Below are 21,903 nucleotides of genomic sequence, written 5' to 3' on the forward strand. Positions count from 1 at the left end.
CAGTTCCTTGGAACAGCAGGGCTGCCTCCTTGCTCTGCCTGGGGACGTGCTGCCGCCGCTTCACGAACCGACACTGCCTCCTTGCTGCCAGCTTTCCGAACACTGCAGCACACGCTCTTCTCTTTCTTCTCTTCTCCCTTTTCAGTTTGCTGCCACCTGTTTTTCTGGGCTGTGGCTTGTTCCTTCTTGGGCTTGTGTTGCATTCGTCTAGCACGTCTCCCAACACAAGTAAAACCTCAAATGCATATCATGAACACAAACCTGAATGGTGAGGACATGCACAGCAGCTGTGTCTGTCCTGATCATTCATGTTTGTGCGAACATGTTTTTTCAAGTTTGCTGCTTTACTAAAAACATGGGTTACCATATAGCGCATCAGTACCTGTCAAGCAAGTTCACAGTCATCTCTCATAGCCCTATGTATTTCTCACCTCGCAGCAGCACTAAATGGTAGGCTGTAGGTGTATAGCTCTGGTCGACACTTTTGCATTTTAAATGCTATTTGCTCTTTAGTGAAGCACAATACCGGAGCAAGTCTATTCTGTTTAGACATAGTGCAGGGGCCATCGTCTCAAGTTTTCAGGAACACTTTTGCATGGTGTCTGATGCAGCACTTCAGTTAGCGATGGGTATTCTGATCATTGGCTCATTCAGTCAAAGTAAAGTGAAACAGATATCCCCAGAGGTGATTCGTCCAGGATAAGGCCCCTTCCAGTGCTTCGATAGGTAGCCTGTGGGCTTCCCACTGCCTCTACGATGGTAACTAACCATTATCTCTAGCTGCACCCAAAGACGTGATCAATGAGTACAGTGAGCCAGGGGTGAAAGCCATCTTCAATAAACTAGCTTAGGTATCTGATAGTGGGATTTGAACCAGATCTCCCAGCATAACAGCCCAATGCTCCCACTAGGCCATAGATGCACAGACGGCACTAGTGAGTAACAGTGTTACCTTACGAAGGTGGTTTGTTGAGTGCATGGTTCTGAGCAAAAGAATATCAGCAAATAGAATAGGAAAACAGAAAATTAAACCAAGAGAAGGCAAAGACTAAGTTGAAGGTGGGCGCTGTACTTACAAGTGACAGTATAACGTTCTCAACAGACTGAACGGCGCATGCGTAAAAGCAGATGCATACTTCTACGTAATAATCACATATGACTGCTTATCTAAGGAGCTCTTTGCTTGCCAGGAACAGGAACGACATGCTCAGTCAGGGTCCACCTTCTTGATATGAAAAGCCTCCAGAATTTCACTTTCCTGCTGTGTCCTTGCTTTCCCAATAGTAATTGATACAGTTCCAATCTGCACTGTACAACCACACTGCTTGCGATGCAATGCAATGTCAGATAGCTGCCCATGCTTGTAGAAACTATAGTTTGGCATATTGCCGCATCCTGCCTGTGACAACTGTGTGTCGTCCCTGTTCCCGACAAGATATGTCTTGATGCCATTAGCAAGAGAGCAGCAGAGATCCACTGACTGGTTTGTCCAATTTGAGGAAAGTGTTTAGTGCGGGGTTTTACATCATATCAGTTTTGACCGTTACTGTTCTCTATACCTTCTGTGGCTTCAGCTGTCTCTAGAACTACTAAAAGAGAGCAACATACACCAATAAGACTCAGTAGTTTTATCGACCGTATAAACTTGTAAACATGTGATCACTACCTAAATTAACAAGCATGGTGTTAGCGCACACATGCACACACCACACTCGATGACCACGGACACTCGCTGTCAAACTGCTGGCCTTCCTGCTGCCTACTGCTTCAACACAAATCGAGCCACAAGAACACAGCACCCACGCAGCTATGAGCTGTTGGCCCACCTAGAATGTGCCCCCAAAGCAGATCGCTTTCAAGATAAAACCCGCATGGCTGCACGTTGCTGCCAAAGTACAACCCCCCACCTCCCCTCCCCCCAGTTCCATGCGCACGATGAAAGAAGATGCGTTCTCCACATTTTTCCCTGGTGCACGCAAGATTGAGCCATGATCGTTGCCTCACCCTCGCACGCTTTCGCTCGCGCATACAGCATATGGCGCATGGAGATGGTGTTATTGCCCTTAGACTTTGTACGGAACATCAGGGCAACGGCGATGGCAAAAATGCACCTGGAGTGTCCAGACAATTGCCGTCACAATAAAATATTCTTTGTAATCCATGACATCACAGCAACATACCATTGCCAAGGCTTTGGAACAAAATTCATAAAATGAAACCTTGACCTTCAATTTATCTTCTAATAATCCACTTCTTCTGATGAAATTAATGAAAATAGTTTTCAAACAATACTTTATTCATCTAAATTGATTCAGTGTTTTTCTTGAGTGTTCCTTTAGCCCACCCAACAAGCGAAAATATCCGTCCCGGTCAGATGTCTGGTACCACCCAACACATGCATGTGCTCAGTTTTGCAAAATTTTTCAAGTAATAAGTGCCTTTCACAATGTCACAAGATGAGGGCAGCACATTTTGTTTTTCTTAATGCTTGAAGGGCTTTTTACACGATTTGTGACTTGAAGCGCCGACAGGATGACAGCATTTTCTGCACATGTGTTTTATGGATGAATTCCACCTTATTTAAGTGAATCAGATCATTCTAGTGCTGTCAGTGAATACATTTCACATTCAGATTATTGGCAAACGTTGGGTGAAAGCACTTGAGAATACAGCGACCATGAGGAACCGCCAGACCTGTAAAGCAAATACTGGGCTTCACCCAGGAAAGTGCTTTGAGGACTACCACACAGTACTCAAGTACTGTTGAGAGCCTCAGGGGCTTCTGAGAAGTTTCTGAAATAAATTTCTTTACATGCATTCATTTACCTGAATGCTCTTTCTGCGTGCCACTTAAGCACAACATGGCTCCTGACTGGAACCGCAAATTAGGTCATTGTGTGCGACCACAAATGGTTAGTTTGCTTGCTACAGCTTTCCTTTTTTCCTACTCTTTCACTTTTTTTAGCATGCCACCAGCTCTTCCACATCAGGCACAAGACAGCACCAACTTTCCTCATGGTAATAACCCTGTCGAATTACCGTGTGAACTTCTGTCTGCATCTCATAGAATAACAAGCCACTGGCAACAGGCCACTGGAAAGCAGAGCCGGAATAAAATGCATTTTGGCCTGCCTTACTGAAGTCATTGAAAACATTCGAATGATTCAGAGTGGTTTACCAAAGCTCTAAAAATCGCAACACATTCACTCTGAGGGGAATTCGCATACTTTGAGGCTTATGTTCTGTGCAAAACAATAATAATAATCTATCTTGCATGCTTTCCCTTTCTTTAATGCTGCGTGTCCAGTACTCTCAGTTCAGTAATGGCGCTTACATATGCGAGTGACACAGTGTTCCTGACCAGAAAAGAGTGAGTGCAGAGTGGTAGAGAATGCACACTAGATAACGGTTATTGCCCGGGGACAAAGTGAGCCCCAATGAATGAAAAAAAGTATGCTTGAGCATTAAATAAAATGTCGAACATGGCACTGTCAGCACAGCAAAAACAAAATTAAACATCATCATCAGCCTGTTGTATGACAAAGGCCTCTCCCAGGGATCATTACCTTCACCAAGTGGACCACCATTGTGCCTGGAAGTTTTCTAATCTTACCACTTCTGTGTAACCCTTTGAAAATGTTTCCTTGCAGAACAATAAACATGCCAAAAAAAGGCACTCTTGCTGTCCTACAGTAAAATACAATCAAATCAAATTGTGGACTTGACTATCCGATGACAGGCTATAGATTAATTTTGTGCGACTGGTGTTTTTAAGCATGCACCTTTAACATGGTGTTTGTTAAGTACAAAAGTGTTTTTGCATTCCACTGCTATCGAAGTGCAGTCGTGGCAACTGGGAATCAAACCTTGCGTTAGAACACCCTGACCCATTGTGACCGTTATGTACAAGCACCCGCACGAGAGATAATGCTATTCACACTAACGTTTCATCACACCTGTGCATGTCTTTATTCTTGGGGAGGCTTCAGTGCCTGTAACAGCATGTGACATTGTCACACAAGGTAACAAGCGTTCACGCTCAAAAGCACAGGCGAATCAACGATGTGCCGTAGTGGGCCAGTTGGTTTTGTGACATGGTGGAACACTGGGTTGCGAAGCAATACTAGGAACAAGGACATGAAGAGCTTAGACATTAGACAGGCATAAGTGCAGACTATTGTATTTGCATGATTCTACCATTCTACCGTGCGTCAAATTACGAAGCCCGAGTCAACACATAGTACATTGAAACAATTTTATGGAACATGCAAAGGCACACAGACATGCGCACAGCTGAATCTTAGCGGCTAGTCACTCTCGGAATCTGACGAAACCTCCTTTTCTTCTATTGACCATAGAAAGTCATCATCAGTTCCATCTAATGCATTAGAAATGCCACACATACAGCAAAGTGAAAATTGGCGACCGCAAACCATGGCAGAAAATATTCGTATATATCCGTTCGATGGCAGTGAGGCTAGCTACCTTGCATTGAGCTTCCTTTTTTTGCTTAGTAAGAATTGGATTCATTCTTGATTTTGAGTAGAATTAGTTACGATTGTAACGCGCATGCAAATTTTAATGCACGTTTTATCCAAAAAATTTGCATGTTAGAATCATGCAAATAGGATATCAACGGTGTAATGACAGCAGCATAAAGATCATAAATGGGGATGATAATTAGCAACATGCACAGTGGGGTCACACGGCATTTCCCACTAAGTTCGATTGGTATCTTAGTTCTTCACATCTCTTGTCCATAGTACTTGCAGAGCAGTGTTCCACCATGCCACCGGTGTATCAAACAGCGCCAAATACAAGTGCACCCCTGGTAAAACTTATGTACAGCACACTTCAAGCATGAGACAGAAACAAATAAACCCCAGAAGCTTTATGAGAGTGATGGGCAGTGAGGCCCTTAACGCAGTGGTCTGACACTGCTGTAATTTGCTTCGCCATCCTCAGTTCTCTTTTTTTTCTGCACAAGAAAAACAAAATAACAGCTTAACTGGTTGATTGAATCAAGTTGTGCTCTCCTAGGTGGCAGAGTGTGCGAGATAATCATGTGACGTGTTCTTGCCAAAGTGCACGACTGTTCACAGTATGCATGACAATGTATCATTACGATATTCAATGCATGATCAGATTCCTGGTAGTTTACATCATAACACTACTGCAGTCCACCATGGATGTCGAATGTCCATGATACTCTGTCATGCAGCATTCATAGAACAGGTAATGTAAGGTTCTATGTTGTACAGTTGAGTTGCGGTAATCAAGTACTGAAGAAGTGTGAAAAATTGCTCCAGGTAAAACTCATTAGCAGGAAAGGAGCGGTGACGAGATGGCACGGCCTGCCAATGGTAAGTTGAAGAACAGAAAGACTTCTGTTTTGCTTCCCACAGCTGTGGTGTGACGACTAAATCGACTTTCTCAATGAAAACAACAGCCAATTCTATCTTCATTGGAATTCTTCCACGTTCAGAACAAGGTTCTCATATTGTAGAGTGTTGCAGCTCGAGGTGGCGTTAGGGCAAGGAATCCACCAAGCCCATCAACGAATACATCCAGTAGTAGGAATGAAGGGAAAAAGGTTTATTTGACATTTGCTACACGACTCCAGTTACGGAAGCCCACTCCATGCAGGAGTATGTTAAATGTCCAAGTTCACATCAGGACACAGCGGCCCCACTGCACGAAAAGTCTCTGCTTTTAATACCATTGTCTTCCCTAGGCGAGTTCACTGGGAAATCTGGGGACTGTAATCACAGCCAATCACAATCGTTGAATCGGCTGTGATACCATACCCATGCTATCGCAATGCGCCACAGCCCCCGCTCACCCGAAGCACTGAATAGGGGACCTGGGAATCCACAGTTGATGCTAGGCTTCAGTAGCATTTGACGTTGGCCCTGTTCATCACTAGTTCAGGCTGCCAGGTAGTGGTGGGGGTGGGTGTCTTTTGTGGGGCCCGTCAGCAGTCGGTGTCAACGCTGCGTTGACTTCTTGCTAGGCGCTGATGGATGGGCAGGGGTTGCCTCGTGGCAAACGTCTAACGCCTCTGGCCATGTTAAGACGTAACAAGAGACATTTTCTTGCTTTTCCATTTCTGTTCTCATAAAATGAAGCAGAGTCAATATGCATTCTGAATGGTTTTATTTACAGTTATAATGCAGCTGAACATGCATGGTTTTGTGTACAATTTCTGTAATGCCACAGTTTCAGTAACGGTGTTTTACACTGACTTAATAACAAATGCAATGTTTTTCTGTGATGTCATAAACACATCACCTACGTATTGGCAAAAACACAGCCATTTTGCCTCCTTCAGCTCGCTTATACATTTCTAAACATTAAAATGATTGAAACTGTGTTTGATGTAGAAAACTCATCACTTTAAATTAACCAAACATAACCAGACCATCAGCTGTTTGCAAGTACAAGAAACCAATAAAAAGGCACAAAAACTACATCTTAAATAATAAGCAGCACAGAGAGAGAACCTCTTTAACTGGATCTTCCTTATCTGCCCTTGGACCAGATGAAAACTTGGCTACAGTTTTAAAAGAAAGGGGCACATGGGCCATTTTTCAAGACTCTAATATGACAAAAACTGTAACATGAAGTACCGCTGAAGCAGTTAACTGTTCCAGACAAGCAGGCAGCATCTTTGATGGTGATCATGATTTCCTGCTTGTCATTGCAGAATTTTGGGCAAAAGCAAATAAACTCCTGCACTTTGGAGGCTTTCCATATCATAAAAAAGACTCATGGATTGCATCAGCAAATCTGTCTATTTGGAAGTGAGATTCAACTCTTTCTCTTTGCTGTGTTGAACCTGTATGCATATGCATTACTTCACATTCTTCCTGCTTGGCTGAGGCAAAAAAATAAATCAGTAGTAAGTGTAGCGCCCATGGTGTCTGGTTCTCTGTCCTTTGTCCTATTCTGCGCTACAGCGGCTTAATGAAACATTAACCAATTCGTCCAAGAACAAGTTATGCTGAGTTACTATACATCGAAGTGCGGAACAAAAAGAAATGCCAAGGCTGAATTGGTGCACACAACCAACAGCTGAATGGAGTGATGCACAATGAACAAAGCTCATGTACATCTGCACTCTTGTGGTATGCATTTCCACCATATATGCAACTTTCTTCTGCCAACTTTAACAACCAAATCAACTCAGTTTGTCCCTAGCACATGACACAACCAACAAATATGTTATCACAGCTTCCTCAGCAACTTTGGCTCCTTAGCTGATTTCACCTGAACTCAACATCAACAGAATTCAAATCAAACAAACGTCACCTTAAGCACAATGTGCCTACAGGCACAGCACGTTCTAAAGCAGACGCTTTTTACAAATATTCGGCCCTGTCCGGTGGCGCTTTGTTCTGAAGATGAATGTATACCGACCAGGTTTTGATTCTTTTACAAGTAAACGCCATTTATAGTTTACTTACCTATGACAATGCGAGAAGAAATCACATGACTATAGAGAGCTGGCTAGAGAAAGCCAATTTGGCTAGCCCTCACAAAACAAGCACAGTCTGGCAGCGATACCTGAAGAAGTTGTCCTCGGGTGAATTGAGTTCAAGCACTGGAGGATGGAAGGTGCTTGACAATGGTAGACAGTCAATGGCAATGGTAGAAAGAGTCACCAGCCATGCTCCCATGACAAAATGATGGCACAAAACAAAGCACACACTCAGTATCGGTACTTGGTGGAGTAGTCCTTGGGCGAGACGACCAAGCCACGTCCCTTGCGGGCTCCTCGGTACACAGTCTCGATGATGTCGATCATCTCCTGCTTGTCCTCCAGAGCCCAGTTGATCTTGTTGTTGTTGCCTGTGCCCAAGTCGATCATGATGTGCTTGTTGCGGAAGAAGAACATCACTGTGCAGGGGTCGTACAACTCGTACATCTTGTTGAAGTCCGGAACCTCAGAGATGTCCACCAGGTAGAGGGCAGCAAAGTTCTTCACCTGCACGTTGCCAATGAGCAACTGATTAGCATCAACCGAATAAGTTGTTTCCTGCAAGCACTTATTCTTAGAAGTACTAAGTGTCTATTCTACATAATAACCTCTTCAGACAATGTCCACCTCTGTGTAAAATGGCTTTCATCACTTTTAAAGTTAAACCAAAAATGATAAGCTAAAATAACCTGGTGCAAGATAAAGCCACTGCAAGCTTGTTAGCAATGATTCCCATGTGCCAAGAAAGGGTAGCTGCCGTATGATTCTTGTCATCCCAAAATTGTCAAGTATAGAATTGCTCTGCTCTGCTTGGAGTCTGCCCTCAGGAAGTCGTGTACACACACGATGCAGACCTCGTTCGTTCAGATGAAGCGACTTAAAGTAGCATGGTTCCCCGACTCGTTGGTGACATCAGTCACCAAAATCCTTTTCAGAAGGTTAAAGGTACTGTAAGGAAGAAGAAGTGCGCCGTGCAGAGCTCCGCAGCCGGATCGCCAATGCTACTGAAGTGGGGCTCGGGCTAGACGCTGTTCCTGGTGTGACTGGCTAAGCCTACGCTGTTGCGTCTTCTTGTCCGCGTCCATCGTGCCGTCCACAGCCGTGTCGGACTTCTTTGCCATAATTGGTGGAGGTTTGCTGGGTCTCCTGTCATCCTTAAATCGCGCAGCCGGACTCTCCCTGCCATCATGACCACCGCGAGCGCCACGAGCTTACCACCACCTGCTCCCCAGTCCTCCGTATGCCCCGGCACACTCCGTCAGCGGGACCCTCCCATCTTCAACGGCACTGGCGACCACGACGTTGATGACTGGCTCTCATCATACGAACACGTCAGTCTGAACAACAAATGGGATGACATCACGAAACTGACCACCGTCCCTTTTTACCTCACCGGAATTGCCCACTTGTGGTTTCAGAACCATGAAGGCGAAGTCCCAAGCTGGACGGTGTTCAAGACAAAGTTCAGCGAGGTCTTCGGCCGCCCTGCTGTTCAAAAGCTTCGTGCCGAACAGCGCCTGCAGTCGCGCTCTCAGCAGCCTGGTGAGACCTTTACCAGCTACATCGAAGATGTCATCGATCTCTGTAAACGCGTCGATGCATCCATGACTGAGGGCAATAAAATCAAGCATATGATGAAGGGTATCGACGAGGACGCATTTCAGATGCTCATTTCAAAGAGCCCCTCTACTGTTGCACAAGTTATTGAACTGTGCCAAAGCTATGACGAGCTCCGCCGTCAACGCATCCTCACTCGCCGTCCTGTTCCTCATCACGAATCGTTGTCCGGCTTGACCTCCCCTATTCAAGATTCCACCCTCCTCTCGCAGATCAAGGCTTTCGTCCGGGAAGAAGTAGCTCGCCAGCTCTCTCTAATCTCCAACCCGCCGGACTCAAGTTTGTCCCTTAGTCCGACCCTACGACATGTTATAGAAGAGCAAGTGTCCGAGGTCCTTCCTCTGGAACGGGCGCCTCAACTCACCACCCCTTTGACTTACGCCGACGCCGTCGCACGACCGCCGACCTTCCGGGCTCCGCCTCCGATGCCTAGCCCTGTTTTCACCCCCACGCCGCCACGACCTCTAGCCCATCGAGTAATTAACCCCTGGCGCACACCGGACAATCGGCCCATCTGCTATTCGTGCGGTATTCCCGGACACGTTGCACGCCTGTGCTGCCACCATCCAGTTCATCCACGTGACGACCCACGCACAGCCGAGTACGACAATCCTTTGTCTTACGCTCCAGACCGCGATTTACCCCTTCCCCGCCCAAGCCTTCGCCCAGTTTCTGACCGCCATTCTCCTTCTCCTCGTCGTCGCTCGCTCTCCCCGATGTGTCGACATCCCTCTACCGCTGACACGGAAAACTAAGTGGCGCAGTTCCCGAGGCAAGAACTGCGTCATCATCACAACGCTCAAGCCCTCTTCTTTCGCCGCCCAACGTTATTGATGTCGCTGTTGAAGGTGTCTCTGTGCTTGCCCTCATTGACACAGGTGCCGCCATATCTGTAATTGCCGAAAAACTATGCCGCTCAATACGAAAAGTCGCGACGCCTTTCTTCGGTCCTTTACTCCGCACAGCCACAGCACAGCACGTCCAGCCGGTGGCTGCATGCACCGCCAGACTTGAAATTCAAGGAGTGGTCTACACAGTCGAGTTCGTCGTTCTTCCCCACTGTTCCCACGATATTATTTTAGGTTGGGACTTTCTCTCCCATCACCAAGCTGTTATTGACTGCTCCCGTGCAGAAGTTGCCTTCTCTTCGCTTGGCAATGCCATATCTGATGACGTTTCGCTTTCTTGCACCAAGTTGTCCCTCACTGACGACATCTATATACCTCCGCACGCATCCGTTCTGGCACCTGTATCTTGTTCCGTTGACTCCGACTCTACCGTACTCTTCACGCCTTCGACCGCTTTCGTTCACCGCCACCTCTCACCACTCCCAACTGCGCTGCTTAGCGTTCAAGCTGGTGCTACTCACCTTCCTATACACAGCCACTTCCCATTTTCGATTGCGTTGCTTCGCGGTGAATCTCTCGGCACTGTGGAGCCTTACGACACCATTACCACGTCGGAACTTCCTGTTGGATCGTCAGAGGTCAACACGCTCTACTCTAGTCCCGCACCTGCCGCATTGCCTGAAGACGTTTTCAGCCAGGTCATCGACAACGCCTTAAGCCCCATGCAACGCCATGACCTTTTCTGTCTCCTAGAGAAATTTCGCCCTGCTTTTGACAGTCATAGCACTTCTCTGGGCCGAACGACCACTGTATGTCACCGTATTGACACCGGTTCTCACTCACCGCTACGGCAGCGACCCTACCGCGTCTCATCGACAGAACGACGTGTCCTTGATGAGCAAGTAGGCGACATGCTAAAGCGTGGTGTCATTGAACCATCCGACAGCCCATGGGCATCGCCAGTTGTTTTAGTTAAAAAGAAGGATGGCTTGATCCGCTTTTGCGTGGATTACCGCCGCCTAAACAAAATAACCCGAAAGGATGTTTATCCATTGCCGCGGATCGACGACGCCCTCGACAGCTTACAAGGTGCAGAGTTCTTTTCCTCCCTCGATCTACGCTCTGGTTATTGGCAGTTGCCTATGGCTGCAGAAGATAAGCCTAAAACTGCTTTCATCACACCAGATGGCTTATACGAATTTCGTGAAATGCCATTTGGACTTTGCAACGCGCCCGCGACTTTTGAGCGGATGATGGACACTATTCTTTGAGGCCTCAAATGGAACACGTGCTTGTGTTATTTGGATGATGTAGTAGTGTTCGCACCAGATTTTCCTACTCACCTTCATCGCTTGGAGCAGGTTTTACGCTGTCTCAGTGACGCTGGCCTCCAACTAAATCTGAAAAAATGTCACTTTGGGGCACGCAAGCTGACCATTGTCGGACATGTCGTGTCGAAGGACGGCGTTCTTCCTGATGCCGCTAAGCTCCGTGCTGTTAAAGAATTCCCGAGGCCAACGTCTCTAAAAGACTTGCGCAGTTTCATTGGCCTCTGGTCGTACTTCCGCCGCTTTATTCAAAATTTTGCTTCGATTATGGCACCTCTGACAGAGCTTCTTCGGGGAGACCCCAATCTTTCCGCGTGGTCCCCGACTTGCAATGATGCCTTCGCAACGCTACGTCGCCTGCTCACAACACCACCCATACTGCGCCATTTCAATCCAACTGCTCCCACGGAAATCCATACGGATGCTAGCGGTGTTGGTCTTGGCACTGTACTTGCTCAGCGAAAGCCTGGCTGCCAAGAATATGTTGTTGCTTACACGAGCCGCACTCTGACGAAAGCTGAAGCGAACTATTCCGTCACGGAAAAAGAATGTCTCGCGATCATCTGGGCCATCACAAAATTTCGCCCATACCTGTACGGCCGGTCCTTCGATGTCGTTACCGATCACCATGCGCTTTGCTGGTTGTCGTCTCTCAAGGATCCCTGCGGCCGCCTAGCCCAGTGGGCACTGAGGCTCCAAGAGTACGATATCCGGGTTGTCTACTGCTCAGGCAAGAAGCACGCCGATGCCGATGCTTTTTCGCGCTCGCCTGTCCACGCCGACATTGTCAGTGTGTCCGTCCTAGACGACCCACTTCCATTCACTTCTGTCGACATGGCTTTGGAGCAGCGCAAGGACTCCTGGATTTCATCTTTGATAGATTACATCTCTAATTCACCTACACGCCCACCATCCCGAGCGTTACGCCGACCAGCTTCGCACTTCGCCATCCGCGACGGAATTGTCTATCGCCGTAACTACAGTTCCGAAGGCCGCAAATGGCTGCTTGTAATACCTTGGCAGCTCCGCACTGATGTATGCGCCGCTTTCCACGTCGACCCCGGTCTTTCCACGCACACGCTGGTCTCTTCAAGACCTACACCAGACTACGTCATAGGTTTTATTGGCGTGGTATGTACACATTTGTGCAAAACTGCATTCGCTCTTGCACAGAATGTCAACGCCGGAAGCCTGATCCTTGCCGCCCTTCTGGACCAATGCAACCTTTGCCATGCCCTTCGCAACCCTTTGACTGGGTTGGGATAGACCTCTACGGGCCTCTGCCATACACAGCTGCTGGCAATCGCTGGGTCATTGTGGCTGTAGACCATCTCACGAGGTATGCAGAAACGGCCGCTCTGCCAGCCGCGACGTTGCCTCCTTCCTCCTTCAACGCTTCGTTCTACGTCACGGCGCTCCCCGCGAACTCCTGAGCGACCGTGGCCGCGTCTTTCTCGCCGATGTCATTCAAGAACTTCTCGCTGAATGCCGCATTATTCGTCGCTGTACCACCGCATATCACCCGCAAACAAACGGATTGACAGAACACTTTAACCAAACTCTTGGCGACATGCTTTCGATGTATGTCGCCTCCAACCACACCAACTGGGACCTCATCCTTCCCTGTGTCACGTACGCCTACAATACGGCACCCCAGTCAACGACGGGCTTTTCTCCCTTCTTTCTTCTATATGGCCGCGAACCATAATTTCCCATTGACACTATTCTTCCTTACCGTCTTGACTTATCAGAGGGTACACCTGTTTCCGAAGCCGCCCGGTATGCAGAAGATTGTCGGCAACTAGCTCGCTCCCTTACAACGCAAGAACAAGCCCTACAGAAATTTCGTCATGACGACGGCCGCCCCCACCACCAGTTTTCGCCTGACGCCCTCATTTGGTTGTGGGTGCCTCCTACTTCGACACCAGGTGTCTCCTCCAAGTTTGTATCCCGATACCGTGGGCCCTACCGGGTTCTACAGCAAACTTCTCCGGTGAACTATGTCATCGAACCTCTGATGCCCCCTACGGACCTGCGTCGCCGAGGCCGCGAAACTGTGCACATAGATCGGCTCAACCCGTATCACGAGCCCTTCGTCCTCACGACGCCTTAGGCCTCCTGTGCGGGTCCGTCTTCAGCGAGGGGGGAAGTTGTAAGGAAGAAGAAGTGCGCCGTGCAGAGCTCCGCAGCCGGATCGCCAATGCTACTGAAGTGGGGCTCGGGCTAGACGCTGTTCCTGGTGTGACTGGCTAAGCCTACGCTGTTGAGTCTTCTTGTCCGCGTCCATCGTGCCGTCCACAGCCGTGTCGGACTTCTTTGCCATAGTACCAGTGCCACAAGGGAGGAAGAAAGCGCCAGAACCGTAATACCTGCAGTGATTCCTTATGTTCATAAGGTCTCCCATAACCTCAAGAAAATGGCAGGCTGTTATGGCGTACCTATTGCCTTTTCTGCCCCCATCAAACTGGTTTGACTCTTTTCGAGAACCACTTGTGAGGAGACCGGTTCGCAAGGATGTGGCAAGAAACATCGCACATCCTAAGGGAAATGCACCACGGGGGTGGTGTAAGAAATTTCCCTTGAGTGTGGCAGACAGACAGGAGAGGACAGACTGGATGCTGCATAAATGAACGAGCCAGGGAACACGAACTAAATCTAATGAAAGATGACGTGGCACATTTGCCAGCGCACTGCAAGACCTGCATGTGCAAACCACATTTTCATGAGATTAAGATTCTTGGTAGAAGCAGAAATCAAACAGCATGTGAGCTAATGGAAGCTTATTATATAAAAAAGAAAGGTTCAAGTTGCATTAGCGATACATCTGTCTTGCTCTACAAATCAGAAATGAGATTGTTCGACCGCTTGATTATGTAGGTTCGTGAATGGCCTGCGCATGCGTGTATGTGTACATATATTCCTGGTTCACCTCCCAAACTAAATCAGTTGGAAGTGCCGCCTGTGTTGTCTTCTATGTATCTTTCTTTTGTGTGTGTTTTAACTTGTCGCAAAATACATGTCTTTTAAACAAAATGACAATGTACAAAAGTAGCCACTCCAACGTCAAGGATAGAAAATACAAGAATAGATAGTAAGCAAAAGAATTAACTCATAAATAAAAACAAGAAAGCATACAGAATGCAAAAACAGGAAAGATGGAAAGACTTTGTGCCTTTTGTCGAAGTTACGCAGAGGAATAGGAACTTATGAGTTGGTGGAATTTACCAGGATTTGTTTCAGAGACGATGAAATCAGGAAGAGCGTTCTATAACTGAATGGCATGAGGAAGTGGCAATCAATTGAATGCATGAGTGTTCCCATAGATGCACAAGGTGCAACTTGACGCTGTGAAGATTTTCTAGCTGCATGATTGTGATCATAGTTGTGAAGTAATGATAAGAGTGCAAAATCATGACGCGTACTTAAGGGCGGAAGTGAAATATCAAGTTTTATTTACGAGATGCTTAAATTGTAGGTTTAGTTGAGTGAGATAAACCTAGTGGTCCTATTCTGAACTGATTATAACAAGCTGATCAGGCTATGATAAGGTGCCCGAATTGGAGACCATCAGCACATATGGTAGTAATGCGATGGGTCCAGGAAAGGCTTGGTACGAGATTAATGCCTAAGTACTTGTATGAAGCAGCTAGAAAAACCAAGCTATTATACAGCAGAGTGTGGGTGTAGGCCAGTTGGCGATTCATGATTTTGGGAAGTTGCCGCAAGCGAAACATGAAACTTGAAGAAAATTACAACACAAGCAGACAACCGCTTCGTGTTGTACCTTTCTTCAAGTCTCATGTTCTGCTTACGGTAACTTCACAAAATCAGGTTATCATGCGATAAGGGAAATTAGAGATTGAGTGTTTATGAGTGAAAAACATTACTTTGCATATAGATGAACTTAGAGTCATTAACCGAGCGTTACACTGATCCAAAATTGGCTGAAGATCGTTTTGGAGGAGGAGGTGATCGTTGGAGCTGGTTATAGGGCAGTAAATAATGCGGTCGTCTGCAAACTTTTGCACTCTGGATAATAAGTTATCGGGAAGATAATTAATGCATATTAAAAATAGTAGTCGCCCAAGAACACTACCTTGTGGCATACCAGAGGTGACATAGGAAGAGGGTGAAGAAAGATTGTTAACCACTGTAGACTTGATAATTTGATAATGGGTAGAGCATCGGGTTGCTATGCTGATGGAAGCAGGTTCAAAACCAACCGTCGAGCTAACTTGAGTCACTAGGTATGAAACGCAGGTATGTGCCACTCTTCATTCCAACTTGGGTCACAGGGTATGTGCAGCTCTTCAATGAGAAAATTCAGTGGCAATGTAGCGGTAAATGCAAGAGAAATGCTTTATCATCGTGTCACACCTCTCTGAGGTCCCCGATCTATGATTAAAACAGTGATCACCACATAGCAAAGTGATTTTAAAAAGCTCACTCAACCTAGTTCTGCCTCTTCGAGCGGCAAAGTGAAGCTGAGGGCAGTTCAGAGCAGACCACAAGTTGCTATACACACACTCACAAACATAAATACACTTCTTTTCTAGTTTGACACTGTTAATGATACTGCCTTGAAAAAAAAAAAATGAAAAAAAGCTTCCTTTAAATTTTTTCTAGTGCTTAGCAGAATTAAACCTGCGTCACAGATATTCAGACAATCTTGTGTGGGTACATATTTAGACGCATGCAACGTGCAGACTTTGCGGCAGCTCCGCTTAAATGCCGCACTGTGTCCAGAGGAATGTGCGAGAGAGAAGCCTGGCTGCACACGTGATGAATTTCAGTGGTGGCAATACGATCTGTTGCCACATTGCTTCAATGCTAATCACATTAACGTCAACATTCATCATAACATGGGTTCTGTCAGAATTTTTTTCTATGTTTTCGAGGTCCCGGACCTTCATATAACGCAACAAAGGATACCATGCCAGTGGTCCTTTTTTGGCAGTATTTTATGGCAGTGTTTGGTTGTTCCCCATCACTGCAATGCGACGGCATCATGATGGGTCTCTTGAGCCTTTCTACATCAACGCCAAGATGCTGCATTCACCTTCTCAACTATGGAGTAGAGAACCTCGTCCATCTTCATGCAGGTGGGGTCCCAGTCGTGCCCAAAGCGGATGACCACAACCCGGTCCTCCTCTGACAGGATGGCCTGGTCCACCTGCCAGCCATTGTGCAGATGCTGCAGCATGTACGACATGGCTGCTCCTACTCACGTCTTCTTGCTCCTGGGGGGGGGCAAACAAAGGCATATCGGTGCTCATCGATCTCATAATACATACCTACCAACCTTTGCAATTCTATCGTAAAATGACTCAATCTTTAGCACATCTTTATGATTGTCGCATTGACAAAATAATTTAAGATTTTTCATTTGTGTATAGCTTAAGGCAAAACCAAATTAAAGACAGCTGAAATACAATTGCCGAGTGATTTGTTATGGCCGAACTTTCTGGACCAATTGATTATATGGACCTGCTGGAATGGCAGCGACATGAAATGATAAAGCCAGTGTATTACAGCAATTGAATCTTCATCAGCTGTTACATGAATATTTCACTAATAAGCTTCATAAACATTTAGGCTTGTCTGTAGCACAAGTCATTGCTACTGTAATCACATGCAGCAGAGTGGCTGCACACAGCATTCCTACACAACGTCTGCGAATCTTGAACAGTCAACATATTGAAAAATCAAATAATTTTTACATTTTTTCTCCCAATTTTAATAGTTTTTAGTTTCTACAGTCACACATATTTTTTCTCTAATTTTAAGGTTGGCAGGTCTCGCAATGTGTCGTGCCAGCCAAGGCGCTGCCATGTGTAAAACAAGGCCTATATTTGTAAAAGTTCACATGCAAGAGCATTTTCTAATGCTAGCTTATGGGTCCCCACCGTTTGTGAAAGCAATCGGCATGATAAGTGGCCACATGGCAAATCAGTTCTACTGAAATCATCAAGGTGTTGTAAATGCTGCCCCCTAGTGCACATGCAAGTAGCTGCTATCTGTGGAAATGGAAGGCGACACCTAGCGGAAGCAGTTTGTGTTAGTGCCCCCCCATGACATGGTTGATGAAATGGAAGAGCGTAACCTTTGGCTTCAGACAGAATGTGTTGGAGATCTGCAAAAAAGGGTGCAGTTATGCAATTCCTAGTCTGGTCCTCTCCCTCCTCTGGCCTGGCTAGAACTGGAGAAGCTTTGTGAACGCAAGTAATTTTCATCAACTCAACAGCCACAAGAAGCTATAGTGAAACCCAAATGTGTACACCCTAGTAAATTTCAAATCGGAAGGCAAGAGCATCGACTAGCTGGCAAGTCTGCACCTAGTAACAGCAAAAAGCGGCGAGACTGGTGACAGTGTGCACATGTGCTCAAAACAATCTGCAGTTTGAATGCTTCAGGAGTGCACGCCTTCGCTATCTGTGAGGCCCCATCGTGCACCGCTACAAAGAGCCCTCATCACACCACATCATCACTACTGCGCCTCCTTTTTAAGGCAATACACCTCGCACACACCCACGAATTTCTTTTCTTTTTGATCTTTATTCCCTGGCACAAAGTGCATCCTGATTCAGCTCCTATTCTCACACCAGCTTTTTGCAAGCAGGTCCACACAGGTCACTCTGCCAAGATGATGCAAGCAGGAGGGCACACAATGCTCCCAACAAAGGGTGCTTTGTGCATTTGCACACACTGTTGCCAATCTCACCACTATGAGGTGCTAGCATGCCATGTGGTCAGAGCTTGCACGTTTCGCTTAAAAAATTGAGTGTGTGTCATCAGGAAACATGGGACGGTTTCTTGGTGCACTGAGGCTGCATACATGACCATAGTAATCTATGCAAAGCACACAAACAATGCAGCATGCAGCCACGCACTAACTGAACTACTCTTCAGTACACATTTCCAATTCTATTGACAGATGTTTCATAGTTCATATTTACACGACCTCAATTAACTGTGTCCTATTCTGTACAGAATGCAACAAAGAATGCACCATGAAATGGTTTGAGACTAAATCTAAACCACAAAACACATAATTAACATATCTCTACCCACAGCCCTGGTAACGGTACTCATCACATGTGAAGTGACAACTGAAATTTTCTGGGATTAAAATTAGGAGACGAGGCAAGAATTGAAGTAAATGCTAATTTTTTTTATAACTTATTACTAAGTACTTTGGACAGATAGGAACTCGTGGCAATGCATTCAAAGTAATGACAAAGCATTGCAGAAACACCCATTAGCACAGCTGTACTGACAGAGAACCCCTACGCACAGCACTCACTAATCTGTGAATGACCTGCACAAATGGCATATACTTAATCATGTTTATTTACTTTATTTATTCGAAAAAAGATGTAAGAAACGTACAATGGCATTGCTATATACGCAGAAAAAAAAACTAGAAAATATTAAGCGGTTTAATTAACTTGCCGATTTACTGTCGTAAGGAGGGAGGGAAGATGGAAAGAAAGACAAGAAAGGCTAGAGAACTATAATTTATAGAACAAATGCAACTGATTGTATAATGCTCCTTATATGCACGTGTCTTGAACCTGTGCAAGCATTTCGGTGCAGCTAAACATTCACATTTCTCCAAACAAAATGCGCAACATATCGGCATTGATCACCGATAAATCTCGATTCCTTGTACTAACTTTTCGCTGAACGTTACGTCTACGCTGCACACCGAACTGGACAGACTACGGAGGCGAGTGTGACAAATGATGCGTTCCGTGAGTGTTTCTACTGCTATGCGCATCCTTCTGACTGCGTCCACATAAACGCTCGGCAGCGCCTAGCTTTGGACCGGCCACATCGACACCGATTTATTAAACGAGGACTGAATGCAGTCAAAACACGAAACTCGGCCACTAAATTCTGCGGAACGTACAGCACAAAACCTCATTGCTTAGGTTAGTGAAATACGTACGGTAAGGTCAAAATTTCTTCCTTCGGTAGACGAAACGCTTTCCCGCACACTGAAGAGCAGCCGACGTTAAGCTCACGACTAGATCATACACTAGTCACACGTAGACTCGAGAATATTCTTCGTAGGCAGCGCCATCAACGTCCCAAGGTAATTCATTTTTGTAGTTATTTTGTAAAACTTCTTGAACTTTTTTTCTCACAAAATTTTTATAATTTTAAGAATTGAAAACCTTTAGAGGTGCACTTTTTGCATTCTAAGTAGAGTGTACTAGAATACGGTTGAGTGGGACGAGCGGCTGGGGCGGCCAGGTGGCATGTTTCTATTTACGCCCAAGCCCAGCGCTCGATCGCTGCGCCGCCATGCGCCGCTCGCGTGTACCACGTTTCTAGGTACTCCACGGCGTGCGCCCTAGGTTCTTGTAGGTACTTGGTGGGACTAGGGAGATGTTATGCTTGGGCGCACAATCTGCTCACCCAGAAAATAGGTTTTTCAAAACAAGCCGCCTAGGCTGCTTCGAAATAAGAGTTGCGTGCGGAAGCTGACGCAACACTGGACGAAATTATTCAGTTTGGATAAGGGGATAAAGGGATGTGATAAGAAGTTGGTTGTGGTGTGCGAGGCGCTTCGATCTACAAAGCTGGGATAATCGTGTGGCATGGAGGGTTTCTCGCACCACGAGCCATCATCGCTGCACTCAAGCTTCCTTTCCTTATTGACATCACTATCTCTCTTCCAGCATAAACAAATAGCAATGCACTGGCGCCATACACGACGCATATTAAACGTCCGGGAATAAAAAAAAAAACATCTCGCAGAAACTCCTCTGGGAGTTTAACTATGCGTAAGCATTGTGCCACTAGCTCATCTCCGCGCAGCCCGGTGTCATCACCAATGTTATGTAACTTGATTAGGCCATTACTAACGACAGCTCAGTGGCGACATGAACTGGTGCCGACGGCGGCGCAATGATGACGCAAGCAAAGTACTGCAGGTGCACGCCCGAGGTCCGCTGATGACCGTTCCGATCATTTTATAAGACGTTATCGCTCTTCAGCGCCTTATTCAACGGCGTGAAACCATTGAAGACTTTTAACGTGTCCGGTATTCCGGCAAACGGGTGTGATTTGGGCGGATTGCCGGATGGGCCGGAGCAATTAACGTGAGCGGCCGGCGCGATGCAGCCGCCTTGGTGACGTAGAGCCGTAGAGCTCAACCAGACAAACACAGAGCTAAAATTGCAGTAAGCTACTATATTCTGCTTCGCTGCCGGTGCAAATTTTCGGCAGTGGCATAATTGTCCAGACGATTACGCCGCTGTCCAGAATTTACACCAGCAGCCAAGCAGACTATGTGGTTGAGCTTTGCGCCAACAGCTGGCGCCACCAATCTGGCCGCTGAAGTTTACGCCTCCGTTCCCCTGGCAAACCGCCCGCGCTTGTCGGAATACTGGACGCCCTAACATTCTCTATTATTGAGCCATGAACGTACTCAGGCGGCGGCTTATGTCAATGCCGCGTGGGACGCAGCTTGAAAGCGATTTGCGATGCCCACCAACAGCTCATAGCTTCGCGCGCTGTGTTCTTGCCGCTTACATAGTCTTCAAGAGACGCGGGTCCGCTTAACTTCAAAGCGATCTGCGAAAGTTGCAGAATGAGGCGTTAACTGAAAGCAACGCCAGCCCTGTGTTTTCGCCGCTTCGTTGCCGTAGAAGCGGAAGGCAGCGCAAAGGCAAATTCGTTCGCTACTGCGGGCGCTATCTCGAAAGCGGTCGTCTTACGGGACGGACGAAGGGACGGTTTTCTCTTTGGGTGAGCATACATTTGCTTAAGCATTCAGAATTAAAATTTACCTACACCGCTTAAACTCTGCGAATGCGGGCTGGCCCGAACACACCGCGCGCCCTGGCACAGCCAGGGATGCAAAACCAAATACATCTAGGGCGCGTGCCATGGCGCTTCGGCGAAAAAGTACCTAGAAATGTAGTACGTGCGGGCGGCGCATGGCGGCGCAGCGATCGAGCGCTGAGGCCAGGTGCGGCGCATGCTTCATGCTTTCCACACATGGTGTACTACATGTAGGGAGCCTACACTCTCAGGCAAAGTTACACCCTTTGGCTTGCCCCTTCTGCCACACAACAATAATCGTTATCTGCCTTGATGCGTTTCCTTTCTTTAACGCTGCGAGCCCGGAACTTAGCCAATAGCAGCTATTGCTGTAAAAAAGAAGACTGGCATAAGCACAGGAATTGAGATGGGCATACTACACGTCTTTGTTCTGGTAGTGGTCCACTACTTTGGTGCTACAGTTAATGATCTCCACTGTCACTGGACATAATAAGACTTCTTAAATTATACACTCGCACACCCGCCGCCTCTGAGGTCGCCTAAGTGGACATACTATGCTGGCTGATAGCGGCCCCCTCCCACTTTTAGTATGCTTCGCCGCACAACTAAGCTGTACTGCAGCGAAGAAGCCGTACATTTGTATTGAGTGAATAAACAAATGGTTTTTACAACAGTACAGAAATAAACGCGCACCATGCATCATTTTACCACACGAAAGAGCGTCGCAACATACGGTAGCTGATTCACACAGGCCGTGTAGCCCACTTATCAGTCGTAAAGGGCATTATGGGTAATTCAAAATTTCAGACACACATATGTGTTTATGTTTACGTTC

At 46.7% G+C, this 21,903-nt stretch overlaps 2 protein-coding genes across 2 annotated transcripts in view; one reads left to right on the forward strand and one right to left on the reverse strand.

Moving 5' to 3' along the window:
- Window positions 1–16,464, forward strand: part of vito (nucleolar protein viriato) — a 77,054-nt gene extending 60,590 nt beyond the window's left edge. Inside the window, exon 5 of the mRNA XM_055068324.2 lies at window positions 16,376–16,464. Coding sequence (XP_054924299.1) covers window positions 16,376–16,406 — 31 coding nt within the window. The 3' untranslated portion in view covers window positions 16,407–16,464. The remainder of the gene's footprint in view (window positions 1–16,375) is intronic.
- On the reverse strand, window positions 6,142–16,485 carry Dim1 (thioredoxin-like protein Dim1). Its single transcript, XM_050174602.3, has 2 exons — window positions 16,333–16,485; window positions 6,142–7,987 (listed from the first exon to the last, which is right to left on the reverse strand). The coding sequence occupies exons 1-2, from the start codon at window positions 16,483–16,485 to the stop codon at window positions 7,712–7,714; spliced, it is 429 nt and encodes a 142-aa protein (XP_050030559.1). The 3' UTR covers window positions 6,142–7,711.
- Window positions 16,486–21,903: the final 5,418 nt, after the last annotated feature.

The sequence above is a fragment of the Dermacentor andersoni genome, chromosome 8, assembly GCF_023375885.2.
Source record: "Dermacentor andersoni chromosome 8, qqDerAnde1_hic_scaffold, whole genome shotgun sequence".
Classification (NCBI taxonomy): domain Eukaryota; kingdom Metazoa; phylum Arthropoda; class Arachnida; order Ixodida; family Ixodidae; genus Dermacentor; species Dermacentor andersoni.

Coding starts and splice junctions, on each gene's coding strand:
- Dim1 (XM_050174602.3), bottom strand. CDS start 16,485: ATGTCGTACATGCTGCAGCATCTGCACAATGGCTGGCAGGTGGACCAG. Junction 7,988..16,332: donor TCTACTCCATAGTTGAGAAG/GTGAATGCAGCA, acceptor GGCAACGTGCAG/GTGAAGAACTTTGCTGCCCT.